Here is a 21451-nt window from a genome sequence, read left to right on the forward strand (position 1 = left end):
AATGTTAAGCTTTCCTCTAGCTTCGTTACTTAAAACGGACTTGAAATTCAAATCAATCATTTACACTTGCCCCCTTGCCACAATTGTTTTCATTATCGCCATATTTGTAATCCTCAACTTCTTACCTTATACAGCATAACCTTTGGGCATAGAACTAAAAAGAGAAATAAAAAATAAAGATATTTACAATTACGTAATTTTATCTTCTTGCGATCCTGCAATAAGTATGCAAGATTGGCTGTGTGTAACCTTCGTTTGTCTCTTCTTGACTCTATGACTCTGGGGAAAAAATCTCTTCCAAAACTATATCAAGGAGCATGCTCTTTACTTTTCACACAAGAGCAATCCAAAGTGATGAATCGAAGTCATTTATACGCATGTGCACGTACATAAAGGTGAGGTCATCATATTAGTGATTTAATGTCTTATAAATTCTGTTAAGAATACAAAAAGGATCATCATTATTCTCCTCGAGATCTTTCAAATTTTAGTGAATAACTTTAAGAAGTTGAAGAAATTTTAAAAATAAGCCACATAATACCTATAAAATGCCATTTAGTAAAATAAATGTTTACAGACATGATTTCTAGAAGAGAATTGATCTTTTCTGTGGTTTGTTTCTCTTTTTTTACATCTTATTCCGAAATTGCGCTTCATTAAAAATGACAGTTCTATGGTGCGAAAATAAAAAAAGCCCTATATGACAGATGCATATTGACTAATATAGTTTTTTGTCTCTCCTCTCAAATTAGCTTCGATGGAGGTGACCGGTTTTCGAACTCAACGATTCAATTATGACAACCTGGTATTTCAATCTATGATTGTGAGCAATGTACAGAAAGGGTATTGGTTTAATCTGAAAACATGACAATTTTTAAAGTTCTCATATTAATCTGTCATACTAAAAGAATATAAGTTGGATATGGACGGTTGTCAGAAAGATCTGTGTCATAGTTAGGAGTATGAGTTTAACCATTAGAAGAATACAAAGATAGATACAGTCTATTACTTAATAATCCATTGTTTACATATACAATATAAATAAATAATAGAAGATAAATAAATATTATATACGAGATAATAAATAAATAAAATTCTCGTATTTATACCAGAGTAAAATTCCCAGTTAATTAGTAACGAATGATATATTATTTAAAAGCACGAAAATAAGTTTTTTTCTTGATTTTCTCTAAAAAAATTATGAGAATACAACACTTAATAGATATGTCATGTTCTTTAGCTTGATATCATCTATTGACTGATATATGTATCAACTTTGTGCATTATTTTAGTTAAATAGAAATTAAAGTTTATGAATTAATTGTAATTTTGGTCTATATATCATTAACTATACCACGATATCTTGATAGTGTCATAAGAAGAACATGATGATAGTACCAGTTTCATCTTAATCGATAGCGTGATTCTCGTACAGCATTATTCTTTAAATTTCCAAACAAATTCGTTTCTCATAAATTTCACATACTATGTCAATCTGTATTTAATTCAACGATTCCGTAATCAGTGATCATTATTATTCTACTTAATCAGTATTCATCACAAAATAGAATACTATAGAATACTTGAACATATAAAGCGCTTCTTGACTAATAAGCTAGTCATTCATACTGTTTGGCAACGAGTTCTTATATGACACTAGAAATTTAAAATTGATTTTAAAGTTACATATTATTTATTCATAATCTCGCATTCGAACTTCTTAAAGGAGCAATGCTCCCTTTTACCATACAGGGCTCTGATATTGAAATCATAGTTCGAAAAAAAATATTTTTATATATTCTTTGTTTTATCTTATGTATCCTATGTCTTTCATAATATGTGCATCTTGATAGTATTTTTCTCAACCTGACTCATGAAATCTAAGAGAAAACTTTTAACATAATAAAAATATTATATTTGATATTTTATGTATCTTGTTTAGTAACAGAAATGACAATTATGTATTTTGAGGCGCATTCAAGGAAGTGTTTCTGCAAATAGCATAAGATCAAAAACGTGTTTAATTTTCTGAAGAAGATAATATAGTGTTTTTATGATTTCATTTTTTTAAGTTTCAATTATTGTCTTCATTTTACTTTTGTTTTGGTTGTAATGTTAGAAATATAATTGTTTGTCTTTGCATGCCTCAGAAAAATTACTCTTGATATATTTTAAGCATTTAAATCTGTAACACTGATATTTTCTTTTCTGTCACATTTACATTAAATTATTTACGTTGAATCCCTAAAGTCACGTATGTGATGACATAATATAACTTCTGACCTAGAGTGAATTGGAATTTACTGATCTTTCTCTCGATAACGACAAACAATGTCTATTGAATCAAAAAAAAAAAAGGTTAGTTGTGCGTCACGAAAATTAAAAAAAAACGTTACGACAAATGTGTGACAGTTATTTCCTATAAATAGGTATTAAGTAATTGTTATTTTTTTCATAAATTACAATAAGGTTACAATTTATTTATCATGTATATTGCATTTAAAACTTCCTCTACGATCGGTAATTTATTTAATATAGAGGGATTTCGGATTGAAATCATAGTTTGGAAGCATTTATTAAAAGCATTCTTTGCACCATATATGTTAAGTATTATGTAATATTGCTAGAATGAAAAGAAGTAATCTTGTTGTGTTGATTAGCTACGATATCACTAAAAACACAACATTAAGTTTCAACTCAATATTTGCCTAGGTCGTCAACTAAAACGGTATATCCATCGTATATATATATATATATATATATATATATATATATATATATATATATATATAATGTACAGAATGAATTTTATTTTTAACAATTTATTTATTGCCAGAGATCTCAAGAGTATATCTATCAGGAAGAATAGCTGATATATTGTTGAAAATTCGTTACTGGATTTTGTCTTGAGGAACTGGAACTACATAATCAGAATTCATAATCTAAATACGATTTCTATCAATTTGATCTTTCGTTACCGCCCCTTGGCAGCGACACTAACAAGGCATTAGATCATGAGTGAATCAGAGTTTATTCTCATATTATTACTATAACACTCTATATGTAAATTTTGCTAATATTAAAGAATAATTATGCAGTTGATTTGCACGACAATAAGCATATACTAATCCCAGAAGAATATGTTTCGAAACACATTAAGTCTGTCTACATACACTTATATTCTAGTTCGCAAGTTTCAGAATGTCTCAATATGAAAATACTGACTTGTGGGATACCAAATTACATTTACTATTATGTTATATTTATATTTATATTATATTATATTATATTATATTATATTATATTATATTATATTATACCGGTTCCAGAGTAAAGGAATGCAGTCTGATTCCAACCATAACACGATGCCCAATTTGAAAGTGTTTTCGTCTTCGGTAAGTGATGCAAAGAACATTCTGAACTTGTGGTGTTTGTCTGGCAGCAAGTGTTACTTACAACAACAGCTTTATGTGTTGTAGACCTATGTGAATAAGATCACACGTGTTAATGGCAAATTTCATGTTCATTTTGTTATAAATAATTGTTATCACCTCTCGTTGTATTTTCTCATTGTAAATCGTGGCAATAATTATTGTAATTATGTTATTATGGTTGCATTTTTGTGGAGTAATTTATCACTTTTAACTTGACGCAATTTTGTATTCTGACACAATTCTTGTACTTACAAATCATAATATACCATATTCATTTTCTAATCCCGATTGCAAATATTTTAAAAATCATATGCTCATACCTAAGAGCATATGATTTTTAAAATATTTGCAATCGGGATTAGAAAATGAATATGGTATATTATCCGATACAATTCTCCGATACAATTAGCGATATACATGAATACAGTACAAAATGAAATATACAGTTTCGATAACTTCATTTCTTTCTTTTGATATTGTTGATTACATGCCGTACTATTTTTGGAGAGCAGTAATACCTCATAAGGGATTTCATCAGTGAGAATATTTCTCAATCGCATGTAAAAGAGGAGGTATGGTAAAATGAGGAGAGGATGATAGAAAGAGCTAAAAGAGGGACACATTTGCTTGAGAGTGAAGTGAGCAAAGGATGAAACAAAATAAGTTTCTTTTGTAAGAGAGTATGCACTTTTCGATAGACTACAGGTCATGAATGACCTATCTTAATGATTTGTGTGACCTTTAAGATTGAAAACATCGTCTTTATAGTACTACCCACAAACCTTGTAGAAATACCACTGTTCATGTTCTATTCACTCTTTATGCTGGTGTATAATATATATATATATATATATGTGTGTGTGTGTGTGTGTGTGTGTGTGTGTGTGTGCGTCTTCATTACAAAGTACAAATAAAAAATATGTATGACTTTCCTATATACTTTCGGTTTGGCTGGAAGTTTGAAATTCCATAAATTCGAACTACAGAAAATTTAGTTTTTTTTAAGTTGTCATTTATCTCTACAAACCTATTATGATTCAATGGCTTTATAGAGCCTTTTAACAAGGTTCAGCATACTTTGCTTCCTTTTTAATTACTCCCACTAAGGATTTTAAAGTTAAAGTAAAACTTATCTTCATTTTATCATAAATTGTGGTAAACAATGTATAATATATTTGTATAAATTATCTATTTTACGAGTAACAAAATAGCTTATTAGCATGTCGATTTTCCGTCTGTTAATTCTTACAGAACTTTAAAAATCTACTGGGAATATTATAATAATGAACATCAACAGGAAATTTATCACTAAACACTAACATGGTCCTCCTCTAACTCTTGCTCATTGTCAGTGGAGTTTTATAAAGATTATATTGGTATATATCTGTTTAAAAATTACACATTTTATTAATATTAAACAGGCGTTAGAAGACAGACATGCTAATTAAAGAAAAATATCTATATTTATCCTTAAACAATTATTTTATAGTTTGATACGTTTCGAGTTCATCCATTGAAACCTTTGTCTCACAATAACTATCACGTGACAATGTACCGAATATTATATTTACCTAGATTATTCGTAGATAGCAATAGTGGCAAACAAGGGCGCCCATCAGGGGGGGCAGGGTGGGTCGCTCGCCCCCTAGAGGAAATTTTACTTCAGAATATCGAAAATCCAATAGAATTTTTACATTAGTTACAGCAAAACTTGAATTATTTTTGAAACGTCGCTTATACTTGCCCCTCTTGGAAACCACAACATGGGCGCCCTTGGTGGCAAATAAAAACAAATAAAAGTATATGACAACCTAACCATACTATTTGATATTCTTTCGAATATTTTGGTTAGGTTGCCATATACTTTCATTTGATTTTATCTGCTATTACTGCCATCTGTGAATAATATAAATAAATATAATATTCAATGTATTGTCGCGTGATAGTTATCGTGAGGTTTTGTTAATAGTTATCGTTATTAATAGGTTTAAAAGGAGATCCATAGATTATCTTGAAATGTACCAAACAATTAAATAATTATGAGGAAATATAGTATTTTTTTCTTTCCGTAATTATCATTAAACATTTCTTTCATTAAATTACTAATAGACCAGTTATTTTTCCGGAATGCAAATATCTTCACTTAATGATTAAATTTATTTTGAAATTTTTTTCATAAGATTATCAAATGTGATTAATATCGATTGCGAAGGGAAAAGGTTAAAGTGTTATTTCCATTTGACAAAACAATAATTTAGTGACTTGATGCCCGTTCTGTAAATTAAAAGTTCTATTTTGGAAGTTCTGACTTCTTCATATAATCATTATTATCTTTCTAAAAGAGATCCAAGTGTAAATTCATTTATTGTAAGTAAACATTTAGAAACTTATTTATCATATGAAACTGTTTATACAAAATCTTAATATTGTATGTATACGTATATATAGATAAATTTCAATAATTTTATAGTGATTTTACGCTCATCTGCAAATGTTGTAATAATGTTTTAAATTTTTGAATGTCCATAGTACGAACCTAGGCCCATGAAGGATCTATCTCTAGAGGCGGAGAAAATATCAGCCTGACTAATAACATCTGTCAAGTTGTCCCGCACAACTAACGCATTTTTCTTTTTCTTATATACATCGTTAGTTTACCGTTAGTTTACGTTAGTTTTGCAAAATTATCGTTAGTTTTCAAAAAATAAAATTTTTATTCAAAAAATAAATGGGCAGGCCAACTTCACGGTTCCACGCCCACAAACGAATTTCAAAAGTTTTTCATATCACATCGTTAGTTTACGTTAGTTTTGCAAAAACTATCGTTAGTTTCGCAAAAATAACGATTTTATTCTAGAAACAAAGTTTCCCGCCAACTGTGAATTAGCCCGCCCATATTGAATTCTCATAATGTTCCAACTCATATCGTTAGTTTATCGTTAGTTTACATTAGTTTTGCTAATATTAACGTTTGTTTTCCAAAAATAACGATTTTATTCGAGAAATAAAGGTTCCCGCCAAATGTAAAGTTAGCCCGTCCATAAAGAATTATCATAAATTTTCATCTTACATCGTTAGTTTACGTTAGTTTTACTAAAACTATAGTTAATTACGCAAAAATAACGATTTTATTCAAGAAATAAATGGGCAGGAAAACTTCGCGGTTTCCCACCCGCAAATGAATTTCAAACTTTTTCTATCACGTTGTTAGTTTATCGTTCGTTTACGTTATTTTTGCTAAAACTATCGTTAGTTTCGCAAAAATAACGATTTTATTTAGAAATAAAGTTTCCCGCCATCTGTGAATTAGCCCGCCCATATTGAATTCTCATCAACTTCCAACTTATATTGATAGTTTACGTTACTTTTGCAAAAATAACGATTTTATTCGAGAAATAACGGTTCCCGCCAAATGTAAAGTTAGCACGCCCCTAAAGAATCTTCATAAACTTCCACCTCATATTGTTAGTATATTTTTAGTTTACGTCAATTTCGTGAAACAGCAGCGTAGCCAAGGGGAGGAAATGAAATCTTTTAGTTTTACGTCCCACGCTTATGCCGTTAGAGTAAAAGAGACGGTGATGATGAGAAATGAATGAAATGGTGGAATTAAAATAGTGGGAGGAAACGGGAGAATCCCGAGAAAACCCACGAGCACGGTGTTTGTGCACCACAGCGAAGAGGAGGGTCTGGGGGTCTGGACCCCCAGAAATTTTTAAACGTTGTAAAAATAAAACCTAAAATTGCCTTTCCAGTCTATATATTGCTAAAAAATTTCCGCGCTAGGACCCGTGGATCAACCAAATTTGTAAGGTCCTTAGAATATAGCCTAAACTTGCGTTCCCAGTTTATAAATTGCGAAAAATTTTCCGGGAAGGGATACGGATCCCCTGAAATAAAATACTGGCTACGCCGCTATCGAAAACATTGTTTGTCCAGTTAAATCGTTACTTTTGTGAAACTAACGATACTTTTAGCAAACTAATGTAAACTAACGATAAACTAAGGATATGAGTTTGAATTTTATGAGAATTCAATATGGGCGGGCTAATTCACAGTTGGCGTGAAACTTTGTTTCTAGAATAAAATCATTATTTTTGCGAAACTAACGATAGTTTTAGCAAAACTAACGTAAATTAACGATAAACTAACAATGTAATATGAAAAACTTAAAATTCGTTTGTGGGTGGCGAACCGTGAAGTTGGCCTGCCCATTTATTTTTTGAATAAAAATTTTATTTTTTGAAAACTAACGATAATTTTGCAAAACTAACGTAAACTAATGGTAAACTAACGATGTAAATAAGAAAAAGAAAAATTCGTTAGGTGGGCGGGACAACTTCACAGACGTCGACTCATATCATTCACAAACGGTTTCTCAGAAATTCATAATACTCATGCACGTAGTCAAGGAGAGGTCCGGGGGGTCCAGACCTCCCCCCCCCCTTCGAGACCAGAAATGAAAAAAATTAAAGAACGATGAAACAAAATGAAATGAGAAAAAGAAGGATCAGCGTTAAAAATAAACTACAGGAAGCTTTTGGTTACTCTTTCTTATAAGGAGATTTGTATTACTTGCAATACATTGTGGCGAGGTGAGCGAGATATCCTGGAACAGTCAGGAAATTTGCAATTTACGTAAAGTTACGGAATTGTCAGAATTTCTGCTACTAGTCAGGGAGATTTCAAGCTTCCGAAAGCATAGTGCCGTTGAGTAACAGCGTGGACAGTTTTTTTTTTTTTATCATAATTTTTCATTGCATCCTTGCAGTATCAAACATGTTATTTCAAAAACAATTTTCTACTACTCCTTTAACCTGTCATTTGGAACAGACAGTAGTTGACGAAATAATAAAAACAGAAATTTATGTGGAAAGAAATTCTGTTAACATTTGATTCACCAGAGAAAGGAATGCAGATATTGTAAAATACTTTACAAGACATTATTGAGTATGTACTGTTTATAATAGTGAGTATGTACTTTTTATAATAGTTGAGGTCATAATGAAAGGAAAATTGTTATATTTGAATAAACAGAGGAAGAACGTAATTAGTTTATAATCTTTTTCAATACGTTTTTTTTTTATTTTACTAGAGATTTCTTCATAGTTTGTTATTAAAATACTTAGCAACATATCCTCATTTTATTGTCCTAACAAACCAAAATATATTGATAGTAAAGTAGTTTAGATTGATCGAGCTCCTGGGCCTTCAGAATTTCATGTCACGCCTCCCCCTCCTCCCCATTACGAAATCTTTGCTAAACGAACCAATATATGTTCCAGTAAAAAAAAAAAAAAAAGTTTAGAATGATCGAGTTGCTGGTGTGATGACCACAGTTATTTCATGTCAAGGACCCCCCCCCTTCACGAAATCCTGGCTACGTGCCTGTAATACTTCTTTAACAAAACATAACATTGGAGTTTTGGTAATGATATCAATTGTCTCTGACTATCCTAAAGTTGAACTTTTTCTTTACTTCTACTACTATTTAGTACTTTTAAATAAGTAACTTCATATGTTCCTAAATCATTGACAAAATTAGATAAACAACGCATCATTAAAGAATATGGAAACCTATCCCATATAATACGTGCATGGAGTCCGTTTAAACGTTATGCAAATCTTGGGGTTCCAAAGAAGAAAATTGTTCTCTGGGAATTCAAATTTAGAAGAAATACAGGGTGGCTCAAAAGTAGGTATATACCCCTGCATTGATCAAGTATAAAATTCTAGTTTATAGGTTTATCTGCTTCGGCTCTTCCGAGCTTAAGATGTAAGTAAAAACACATTAAGAACAAATAATAAAGAAACTAAGCCTACCTGATGGATAACAATAAGAAATTATATAAAATGCAATGCGTTGATCAGTGTGGTACTGTATACCTACTTTAGAGCCACCCTGTATTACTTATAACGCAATTTTAATATCTCATCTTATTAATATATTTAACGATTATAAGAGAAAGAAAGAAAAATCATTTTAAGAAGCAGTTACAGGGAGAACGAATATCTGTTTTCTAATAGGAGCAAATCTGAATTCAAGAATTCAAAAAGAAAGCTGTAGTTGTAGAATAATGTAGAAGAAAACATTATTCTACTTTTGCATAGAGACCAAAAGAGATGAAAAGATTGTAAAAAATGTAACAATTATTAAGTGTTTCGAAATTCGTTTTTGTGAATGTTATGAGCTCTTTTCCTAGGCTGAGAGCATACTGTTACTGGAATTGGCATATCAACACTGGAAAATAGAATCATTTATGGAAACGTATAATTAAAGGCAACTCATTTCTCTATTATTTTTCCATTGTGAACCCAAATGAAAATTCGAATAGATCAAAGCAATGTTCCAATAACATTTATCTTAAGAAAAGTTGCTCATTACCATCTAATTTTGCTGTACTAAAAGTGAGTGCTTTAGAACGCATTTGTTGTTCCAATTTCGCATTTGTTTTTTTTTAACCAATTTCTAGATTTAGATTTTTAGATTTCTGGGCTTTCGGCATCTATGGCCATGTTAAACCAATTTCTATATATATTTGTGCATTTTTACATTTTTGCATAATTACGTGCATTTTAAGCATTTTTAAATGATTTTAATCGTATATCTTCTAAAGTTTCACTAAAAGTTATAAAACTGAAGCAAAATACAGTGTAAAATTGTCTAAGTTAAGTTTACTTCACCTAAAGAGAAAACAATCGAGCTTTTCCCTCTTCAAATTCTGCCTTCTTGAGACTTGAAATTGTTGTATGAACGATATCTCCTCCTTCCCTTTCGCCTGCTTGCCTTCACCTATATAGCTATTTTTTTAGACCATTTGTAAGATAGATTAACGTTTGAGACAGAGAATTTTATAGGACGTGCAACTTTAGCATTGCAAAATGCATAGAACCGAAGAAGTATCTCTTTGAAACTAAATAGTTTTGCTTCTGAATTTGGTTGTGGAAAAGTTTTTACTATGGATAGCTCTACTTTCTACTGTATGTATGTGTGTACTGCAGTGGTGCCCACCCCCCTCATGTCCATGACGCACCCCCCCTCAATTGTCTATCCGTAGGTGTTCTTTCATGAAAAAAAAAACCTTTTCGATTAATTTTTACACCCCCTCAAACATATTTATATAGATTTTTATCCCCCCAAATATTTCAATGACGCAGTTTGCGTCATAGCTCCCCTTTGTGGGCACCTCTGTGTACTGTAGGTATTTGATATGGTAGTTACAACTGAAAGATGACTTCCTGTGCAACAGCATGTGCAGAGGAAAAACATAATCTTCGATTTAAGCTACGTTCGAATGAACAAACAATGAAATAACTCCTTGTGCAGTGTGGTACACCAAATTATTCTGTGTTTCTCGAAGATTTGTGTAGATATTTATCTGTACTGATGTTCCTTTGAGTAGAGTGTGATCTGAAATTGTGTGCATTTTGAGAAAACACTACTAAATCTTTCCCTGATTCTTCAAGATTAAAGAATAACTACGTGAAAATGGTCTACGAAAAAAAAATGCTAAATATTAGCCACGAAGGGGAAGGAGAGAAAGTATGAGTATCGGTAGCCGCAGAGACACAATGTTGTAAATGTAGTTATTGTTGCAACGATGTAATAGAAAAGAGTAATGAATCGATCTTAACGATACTTTTCAATTTCTGAAAAATAATGTGTACGTCTTATTTTTCTACACTTTCAATTACATTTTAGAGTATTTTAAAAAGACTTTTAGTATATAATTTTTGTTCGCATTTTCTGTAAATTTATAGTGTAAAAAATCCTAACTCTAGTGATTATAGAAGGCTCAGTGGTAGAGCTCTTACCTATGGTGTGTGGGATTCCTGTTTCGATCCCCGACCAAGTAAGTTTGTGGTGGACAACATTGTGTCTGTGGGTTTTCTCGGGCTACCGCTTCCTTGCACATCCTTATTCCACCAAATCTTCCATCATTAATAATCCGTCTCCCTTAGCCTAAAGGGCATAATCGTGGAACATTAAACAAAGATTTCATTTAATTTTCCTAGTCCTTATATCAAAGGGAATGTGAGCTATTGCCCCCAATAATATAAATACATTTAAATCAAGATAAAATTAATAAGAAAATGAATAAATAAAAATATTATCTATGTATGGTCGTTTCTGCAAGACTATTTGAGAGAAAAAATAATACTGGACACCACAGCTTTTTCATAAAATATATTGAGAAAAATACTTAGTCTATTTATAATTTGAAGAACGTTTTCGTATTACGATACATTTAAATGATTGTGTAACCAAATCAATCTGTGGTCAACTTTACGTTTAGTGGTATAAAAACTGGCATGCTCAGCACCTAGTTTAGTTATCAAGTATTTGGAAATTTACAGTAAAATCGGTTGATTAAGAATACAGGTTTTGCTAAAATATAGTAAATTTCCATTGTGCACCAATATGTCAAGCATTAAGAAAATATTGATAGATAAACACGTACTTTAGCGTTAATTGAAAATACGATTCCCACAACAATACTATACAGTATCAATGTAGCATTAAACTCGGAAAGTGGTCACTTTTCACAAACAGTTGAAGTTTGAATATCGGTATATACAGGAATGTATGTATTACAAAAGGAAGTAAAAAGTTAGCGCAACGCCGATATTGTGTCAAAAATAGAAATTAAACAATGTGACCTGCCTTTGCGGTGCCTAGCCGTCTGTTACTTGTTAAACTTCGCTTTCTCAGACTTTCACATCCTTAGATGTTTCAGTTAACAATTTTTTTCGCCCAAACATTTCTAGTAAAAGTGTAAGATCGATGTGAGCAAAATTTACATTGTTTTGCAACTGTTTGTGCTGGCTAATTTGAAAAGCACGTGTATCAAATACATTTAATGTCAAAGTTCCACACCATGAAACACGAATTTAAATTAATTTTTGAAAGAACTGTAATGTTTCTCGAGGTCCAGATATTTGACAAGGTGCAATATTGGTTCGTGTGTGTTCGATATAATCGATAAATACGGACGTACAAAACCTAAAGGAGGTCTTCTCAGAGAATTTATCAATATTCTTAGTAAGCTATTAAGAAAAAAACAAACATTAGTTTAGACCGACAAACTTGCAATTAAGCCGAGTGTATTATACTTGTATTATATTTTGAAAAACTAACATCAGCTTCTTTTAAATCATTAATAACTAAGTCTAAAGCATTTTCCCATCTGAACATTTAATCCTCACGTTTTTCATTAATCATCAAAATATTAGAATAACAATAGATCTTTCTACATACACAGTAGCTCAATCATAAAGAAGTAACACAACCATCTTAAACTTGACAAATCTAGAATCCGAACATTGCCATTAACAGCACTTAAACTACCAATGTCATTTCCCGTATCAATTTACCTTCTTAACAGTATCTAACGGTGATTTAATAAGCTATATTTCTAAGACTTATGTTCCATCAAGGTGATTGCTGTAACCGCTAGCGACATAATAATACTGAGACACAGTGTCTGCGACATTATTACACGCAATACGTCAGGGAGCGTGTTATTATTATCCAGTCACCTATCCTAATTTTCCCATTATTTAAAGAGGCCATCTTGTTTCAACGGCTCTACAGCGTTATTGTGGCTGCAAGTGTGTTGTCTCAACTTGCTGCTCTTAAAGTGCTCTTCATATGGTTTTAAATATCTACATAGATGAATAGATGCAGAACATGACTGTTTGTTTTTGATGAATTAAATTATTCCCCTCTAATTGTGATTAATAACTTTTAATTTTTCCTTCCCATTCGTATGTGACTAACGCGAGACCTTCCTGTGCGACTGGTCTCGAATACGATTTCAATGAAGGCATTTGCCTGAAAAATAGTTTCGATTCCCTTTTAATTTCTTAAGAGTCTTCATCCCGGCGAAATTAAAATACCGCTAATTTTACAGTAATTATGTGATATCTTCAAATAGATAAAAGATAATTGAAATATGGAACAAGAGCGCCCTAGACAATATTTTTGCGTGAGGTACCGTTATCACAAGTCACGTAGTGTATTTCCCTTTTTAGCTGTTTAGAAACGCGAAAATAAATGCCGATTATCAAAATGGCTCGAAATCGAAAGCAGATAAGTGAGTCGTGATAACGGTTTCTCATGTAAAATAATATTGTCTAGGGCGCTCTTGTTCCACATTTCGATTATCTTTTATCTATTTGAAGATATCACATAATTACTGTAAAATTAGTGGTATTTTAATTTCGCCGCGATGAAGACTCTTAAGGAGTTTGGTTTACGAAAATTCCTTCGTATATTTACTCTGTCTGTCCGTGGGTTTGTCTGGATGACACAAAATCTCCAGGAATACTTGATGCATCGCTATTAATTTTGGCCAGGATTCAGATCAGAAGTTATTAATCGAGTTCGTTTATGGAGAGGATATACAAACCGGAAATGGTAGAAATCGATCATTTTCGATTTTGACGTTAACCTCTATAGAGCAAAAAGAGTAATCAACAGCGACAAGCAATCGATTAAATGTTCGAAGAGTACATTTCATTTCCACTCTTAGATCTCTAGAGGAACCGGAAGTGACAGAAATGATATAACTTCGGTTTTAATATTGATCTGGATTATAGAATAGAGACGATATGAGATAGCAAGAAACTGTTTCTCTTGAAATTGATTTAACGTTCTAAGAATAAGTACCATCTCTCTTAATCCTCAATTCAAACCTGAAGTGGAATAAAAATCAACCACTTTTGATTTTAAATTAACCACTTGCTATAGAGTAAAACCGGGAACAGACAGCGAGAAACTGTTTTCTGTAATCAATTAACTTTCCCAAGATTAAATCTGCACTCTAATCTCTCTAATAAATCGAAAAGTACGGTAGTGGAAATTTACTCCCGCTTCCAAGTTCAATATTAATTGGGAAAACAACATGTTTACAAACCAAACTCCTTCAAGTGATATATACTTCACGCTGTTACCCGTTTATTTTTTTAATTTTACAGATACAACACCTACAGCTAATTTAACGGACTTTTTAACAATATGCAACAATGAAGTGGAGGAAATCGGTCAGAGTCTGCATTTAAAGGTACCATCCCAGCTTTCACCTGGTGAAACATTAAAACCGTGGTGAAACCTCAGTCACCATATTCGGCACCAAATTCTAACTCGGGACCTCCCAATTGCAAAACAAAAATGGTAACAACTAGCCTATACTCGTTCAGCAAACAGTAGATTCCATGTCACATGGTCGCAGTCTGAATTATTTATTTTTCTTCTTATCCCTCAATTAGGTTAGAAAAATGTTATGTCTGTTTTCCATATGGTTGATATATAATATCTTCCTACATTTTTTTTTTTTTTTGTTTTGAGTAAAAAATAATAAAAGAGAAATGTAAATGTTAGTGGTGTGTGCTTCCTCTTGTAGCTTGCTGGTCGTAGTCGCAACAGTTAAGCAACGAACAATCCTAGTCGAACGGGAATAAATATATGCCAGATGTTCTGTAAGGATATGGTAAAATAATGGGCAATACAATATTGGTGTAACACACTTAGAAACGGTTATAAGTCCCTTCAGGACACGTCATGATCTCAAGCCATCAACAACGACATATACAGGATGTTTTTTTTTTTTTTTTTTTTTTTGCCAATAATGGCCAAATGTTTGAAACTTGGGAAAAATTCTAGTTTGAAAACAATTTACCAACAGTTACTCCACTTGGGAAATCGTATAAAGTGGGGCGATGGCACCATATAAGTTGAGTTGATTATAGCTCAGAATGATACGCTAGCAAATGTCATTCTACCTTGCCTATCTCGTCAGAGTAAGTATAGTCAGTAAACAGAATGCTGAAGTGGGATCAGAAGTTGACTCCTTACAATACTCCACGGGACTATTATCATTGTTTGCCACTGCATAAACCTCCTCTTAAACAACAAACCTACCATTATATCAACAGAAGTGTTAGACCTATATTTTGTATTGTTGGACTACTTGGGATATCGTACATCGCGAACTACAGTCACTGGCTGATGATCCTTGGCACTTTGCAATCGCAGAATTAAAAAGAATGCATGGAAAACTGAAAATTGTGGAGCAAGTGCTTATGAATCGCAGATGTTTTGGTCTGCTTTAGATCAATGTGAAGTTACTGAAGTTATGTGTTGCACCATTGCCCGTTTATTTGTTGGGAAATGCCAATGCAACCTCACATTTCCTGGGAATTTCACCGTCATATTACCATTTATTCCCTTCCTTAAACAATTAAATGCTGACACAACGATTCCAAATATCCTACAAAATAGGATTTGACAGTTGTTTTCAGAGAAAAAGGAAGATTTTACAATTTTTAGTGGTGGAAGAAAGATAAGTAATGTACAGAATTTATATATAACAAACACATATATGGTTACATATAGTAACGTTGAATATTTTAATTTGAAACTGAGGCAATTTCATTAAAAATAATTGTAATATATTAAATATAAAACACAGAAAAAAAATATATATATATATTAATTTCCGGTGAAAGGTCACGTGGTTCGGATTCTATGTTAAGCTGTAAGTCGTGATCTCACATATGTTCGGAAATAACAAAATCGTTAAGTTTTATATCCCATGATTATGCTACCTAGCATAAAGGAAACGACAATGATGAGAAATAAAGGAAATGGTGGAATGAAGAAAGTGGAAGGACACTGGAGAATCAAAAAACCCACGCACATGGTGTTTGCCCACCACCATAAAGTTCACTTGGAGCGTATGGGAATTGTATCAAAGACCCTATACACCAGAGGTGAACGCCCTACCACTGAGCCATCGCTGCCCCTTCATATAGATTTCGTTTAAAAGGACTATAAATTAAAATCCAACCAAGCAATATATACTACATCATTTTTTGTTGTGTTACCGGTTAGATACGAGGTAACAACGCAGTTTGCTGCATTTTCTCTCTGAATACTAAGTTAGGTTCATCATCGGGTTGCCTTGTTTACAGTGGGTGGGAAATCAGTTCCTATATTTTTTTAAAAAATCACACTAACTTAATTGCATTTTAAAAAACTATTCAGAAATTTAATTTCTTTTATTTATTACAAAAAATAGAACGTACAATGTAAAACATGTCAGAAAAATATAAAACTTACAAGGAAAACGTAAGATCTGGCAATGCTACAACGAAGTGGCACGTGAAACGTTCTCTCAAGTTCACATTACGTTAAATATCTTTGTATCTCTAGTCTGCTGGAGTGTTGTAGACAGGCGTTGTTGATGGACATTATTTCTGATATTTTAAGCAGTATTGCTTTATGTTATCGCTTTCCTCTTTGTAGGGTCAAAATCCAACAGCTTCGGGCACCTACTGTAGAAATTGTTGTAAAAGGGTAAAGTTTCTCAGTCCAACCAGACAAAGTATGTATTCCAATTCGTATATATTACTCGGAAATATTAGCAGGTCTTAACGAAATTCAGAAATATATGAACGGCTTAAATCTTAAAATTAACATTAAATCTCTTCAAGGAAGCATCGTATGTCGAAGGTAAGCATCCAAGGTACACATTTAATATTAATAGACAACTCTATGTAAACATTAATATTTGAATTAAATATACAAGGTGTTTCAAAACAACACGTACAACGTTTGGAAAATGATTCCTGACACTAAGATAAGACAAAGGGTATAGACCATCTTGGGTGCAGAAATGCTTCCTTTCGGAGTTATAGGCTGCCGAAAACATGAAAAAAATGAACTTTAAAGGTCCATAGCTCCAAAACTATGGGACCTACCGTAGTCGGGCCAAGACTTCACTTAGGAACTAGTATGTACCCTATTCAAATATCCATGTTTCAGAATCCTGCAGTACTTCCGTATCAATTTTTATAGAGGTAGTTGGTCCCGTCGCTAAACTCCCTCTATAAAAATTGTTGCGTGATTACCTTAGGATTCTGAAACGTATTTTTGGATAGAGCACATATTAGTTTCTAAGTGAAGTCTTGACCCGACTACGGAAGGTCTCATAGTTTTGGAGCTATGGACCTTTAAAGTTCTTTTTTTTTTTTCATGTTTTCGGCAGCCTGTAACTCCGAAAGGAAGCATTTGTGCACCCAGGTTGGTCTATACTTTTTGTATTGTCTTGGTGTCAAGAATCACTTCCCAAATGTTGTCGGTGTTGTTTTGAAACACCTTGTATATTTTACACACAACCTACTTGTATTAATTGAAATCCATAGTTTGTAAACAGCATCTGGATATCTACCTAGGTATGTCACATAAGGTACCCGATATTATAGAACTTTTACAGTTATAATCTCCATAGAAAAACATCCGAACATCAACAAACGCTTCAAGCAACTACAGTGAAACCTGTCTATGTTGTTCACTATCGGTTTCACTGAAAAGAGACGAACGTACAGCAAATAAGTGTATTTTGATGTAATAACTATTATTGATCTAACATGCACATTTCTAATGCAACAACTATTTATTACCTGTGGATCAGCTTATATCTTATAAATAATATATAATTATCAGAGCTCCTCGTGACTATTTAGCGTATGCGGCTTGACACGAGAGATTGTTTCGATTCATTGTGAGAGTTTTCGTGCTTCCGATTTTACGTTAAACTATAGGTAGGTCCAGACAAAACAGCTTTGATGAAAAGAATAAGGTTCTTACTAATCAACCGAATAAGATATAGTAAAAATAGTTTTTTCAATATAAAAGTACTATATTTAATAGCATACATGTCTATTAATTCTTGATTCATCCTTCTACAATGTTTTGACCACCAAGTAGTAAGAACTAGTTGTGGTAATTTCTTTCTCTCTCTCGCTCTGTCTCTCTCTCTCTCTCTCTGTATATATATATATATATATATATATATATATATATATATATATATAACCCCTCTCATTATGCTGCAACTTGAATCCGACCACCAATAAATTTCTTGATAATTACCCAGAAAGAGAAGGCTATGATCACTTAACGTAAATAAAAGATACCCCTTGCTAAATAAATTAATATAGGCTTTACTGACGTGAAACATGAATGAACGCTTTTCCGTTCATACACGCACAGACAACAAACATTACCATTGCCTCCAGTATTTTTGGAGAAGTTACTTTCAATAGACAAGTTTCCTTTCTTTCTCCCTTGGGATCATTGGCCTTCCAAAACATAACAGTAAAAGATGTTTGCAAGGGTTGGTAAGAAATGAGGATGATTGTTTATACTGCCAGTTACTCAGGTATCCAACATACAGAGGTAAATTTAACATTATCAAATTAGGAATAACATTGCTTCAATGCTGCCAAGCCTCAAGATAGACAGGTGGCCGACTTACATAAGGAATGCATGTCTTATGGGAAAATGCAGGTTTCACGACAAAGAGGACTATTTAGATGGGTGTTCAACTTAGATAGATAGCCAAGCCAACAGGTTTTATTGTAATTGACCTGTATTTCAACAACTATCATTATCTACCATTAACCTTACATATTATTTATTATTATGTACTTGAGTTCTATTCTACTATTAATTATATTAAAACTTGGTTCTACTTACATGTAACACTTCCCAGGTGTAACACTCCGATTTAGATAAAAGTTAGCAGGTAGATACTACACATGAAATAAACGAATACGTGTTTTTTTTTTCTGCGGAAAAACGGTTTTAGGGGAAAAACCACCACACAAAATTTTGAAAGTTGACGCCCGAAAGGCAAGAAGAACTGAACCAAAGTAAATGAAATTGTGCACCGATTTTGTAGACCTAAATGAGGGAAAACGTGTTTCGTATTTTCCTGAAAAAAAAAAGGTTGGGTGAGGCACGGACTCCTCCAAACTTTTGATCACGAAATTTCAAAAGTGCTAATAACGGTATATCAGAAGTGCCTAAAGGACAGGACGAACTTAAAGGAAACTTTGTGTAGTGACAATAGGCAGCAAATAAACGAATACAGGTTCTTTATTTTCTGCGGAAAAACGGTTTTAGGCGGCAAAAGCTCCCACCCAAAATTTTGAAAGTTGGCGGCTGAAAGGCAAGAAGAAGTGGACCGAAGTGAATGAAACCGATATTGTAGACGTAAAATGAGGGAATACGTGTTTCATATTTTTCTGAAATAAAAAGAAACTGTTGGGTGGATTGAAGCGTTGGGCGGCGGAAGAAGTGGACCGAAGCGAATGAAATTGTGTGTAGATACTGTATATGTAAAATTAGACCTTTCGTGTTTCGCAAGTGTCCCCATCCGATTTCTTTAAATTTGACACATCAACAATAAGCACAAACAGTATTGCGTATTATAATATTTCGGGAGACGCCTTTAACCTTTACAATCTTTTTCCGCATAAACAAAAAAACGTGTCGATTTATTTTGTGTTTACTGTACACATTTACTCCACGTATGCATTTAAGGAAGAAGAAAATGAAATGTATTAAACTTGTGGTCGGGAAAATAGTGAGGAATATATGGAAGATAGAAAACTAGAGTGAAATATCTGTACCTGTTATCAAATTAACAATCGATGGAAGTGCAACACATTAGAAGCGATATTACTGATTAAACAGCTTTGCATTTTTATGTACTATAAATAAGCTGAAACTAAAGCTTATAGTGTCTAACCAGCCATACGACTATGTTAATCTAGTAATGCCCGATCATCACATAAGCTTCCATCTCCTATTTTTGGCAGTCTAGGGTGTTGGATTTACCTGTTTAATTCAAACAAATTCCTTATTGTCTCATGAGTCTGTATTAACGTTGATATATCATCGCTAGCAATCGAACCTTGGACCACATGCACGAGAGGCAGGTATGCTTAGCATTAGGTTATATCGAAGCATAATTGCAACTTCATAATTACCTACTATTTCCAATAACAATTATAATATAAAAGTAGCCTCTGAATATTAATTTAAAACACACTAATTACAATCATTTTATGTATTCCTTAACATGTCATAAACCAAATTCTCTAACTCTATACCACTAAGGATTATTGCTATCTACATTATTGTTCGACAACACGTTTTACTCGAGCTCCCCGTAAAGCTCCCTTGTGGCTAAACGGTTAACGTAAGCCGGATTCGATTCCCAGCGAGAGGTAATGTGGCTCGGATCCCACAGTAAGCTGTAGATTCACGTCTCATATAGCCTCGCTGCTTAAAGGGACACTAAAAACTCAAAATCAAAATCGAGCTCCCTGTAGCTATATAGTTAGCGTACATGCCTTAGACAGAGGAGACTCGGGTTTGGTCCCAGGTGGAAACTCACATGGTCGGGTTCCCAAGTTTAGTTGTAGGTACATATCTCATACGTTTCACTGGGCGCTACATGATTGGCACGTAGATACCTTCAGTGCAATAATTTATGGTTTGCTAGACCGAAGTATGTATCTCGTAATTTGAGTAGTTTTAAATTGCCTCATAATGTTATAAGTTCCAAAATCTTCTGCATCTAAAAAAAATAAAATAAAATAAAATAAAAAAATAAAAATATGATCCTCAACTGCTTTTCTGTTATTCGAGCAAACAAGGGACACTTATTTACATATTTTACTGAATCAAATAGAATTTGCATCATAGTAATCGCCAATTAAACATGACAACCTTAAATTAACCAAGTGGTCCAACATAACTTGAGAAAGTAGAAGGTGTTCACCATTCGCAACCGGTCACAGAAGGGACAAGGTGTGCATTGAGGTAAGATTCCATATCTTCTCGAGTTTTGCACGTACAAAAAGTAACATAATTAGCCCCATGCTACGATTGGCTTCCCAACCCCACCAAGGATCGAACCCTCACTTTACCAACTCTTCACCGCAGTTCTTTATTTTTTTCTACCAGAAGTGTATAATCATAAACAAGAATAAAGTTTTGATAATTGACATATGTACATCTTAGTTTGCATAATTTCAAAGGGAAGACAGAAAATGAAATTTAAATTCATTGGCTTCATAAAAGAAACCAATATGGATAGTTTTTAGACTCTTTAAGAAAACTTCGCCCTAGTTCCATAAAATATGTATAGACGAATAAA

General features: G+C 32.8%; 1 protein-coding gene across 7 annotated transcripts in view; it reads left to right on the top strand.

The window, feature by feature from the left end:
• Positions 1–21451, top strand: part of dysc (whirlin protein dyschronic) — a 708896-nt gene that overhangs the window by 470501 nt on the left and 216944 nt on the right. For 5 of the 7 annotated variants that reach the window (XM_081745580.1, XM_081745584.1, XM_081745585.1 and 2 more), the window contains one exon: positions 3330–3395. The exons of the other annotated variants lie outside the window; for them this stretch is intronic. In XM_081745580.1, coding sequence (XP_081601706.1) covers positions 3330–3395 — 66 coding nt within the window. The remainder of the gene's footprint in view (positions 1–3329; positions 3396–21451) is intronic. 7 annotated transcript variants of the gene reach the window in all.

This window comes from Thermobia domestica, chromosome 2 (assembly GCF_964235325.1).
Source record: "Thermobia domestica chromosome 2, izTheDome1.hap1.1, whole genome shotgun sequence".
NCBI lineage: Eukaryota > Metazoa > Arthropoda > Insecta > Zygentoma > Lepismatidae > Thermobia > Thermobia domestica.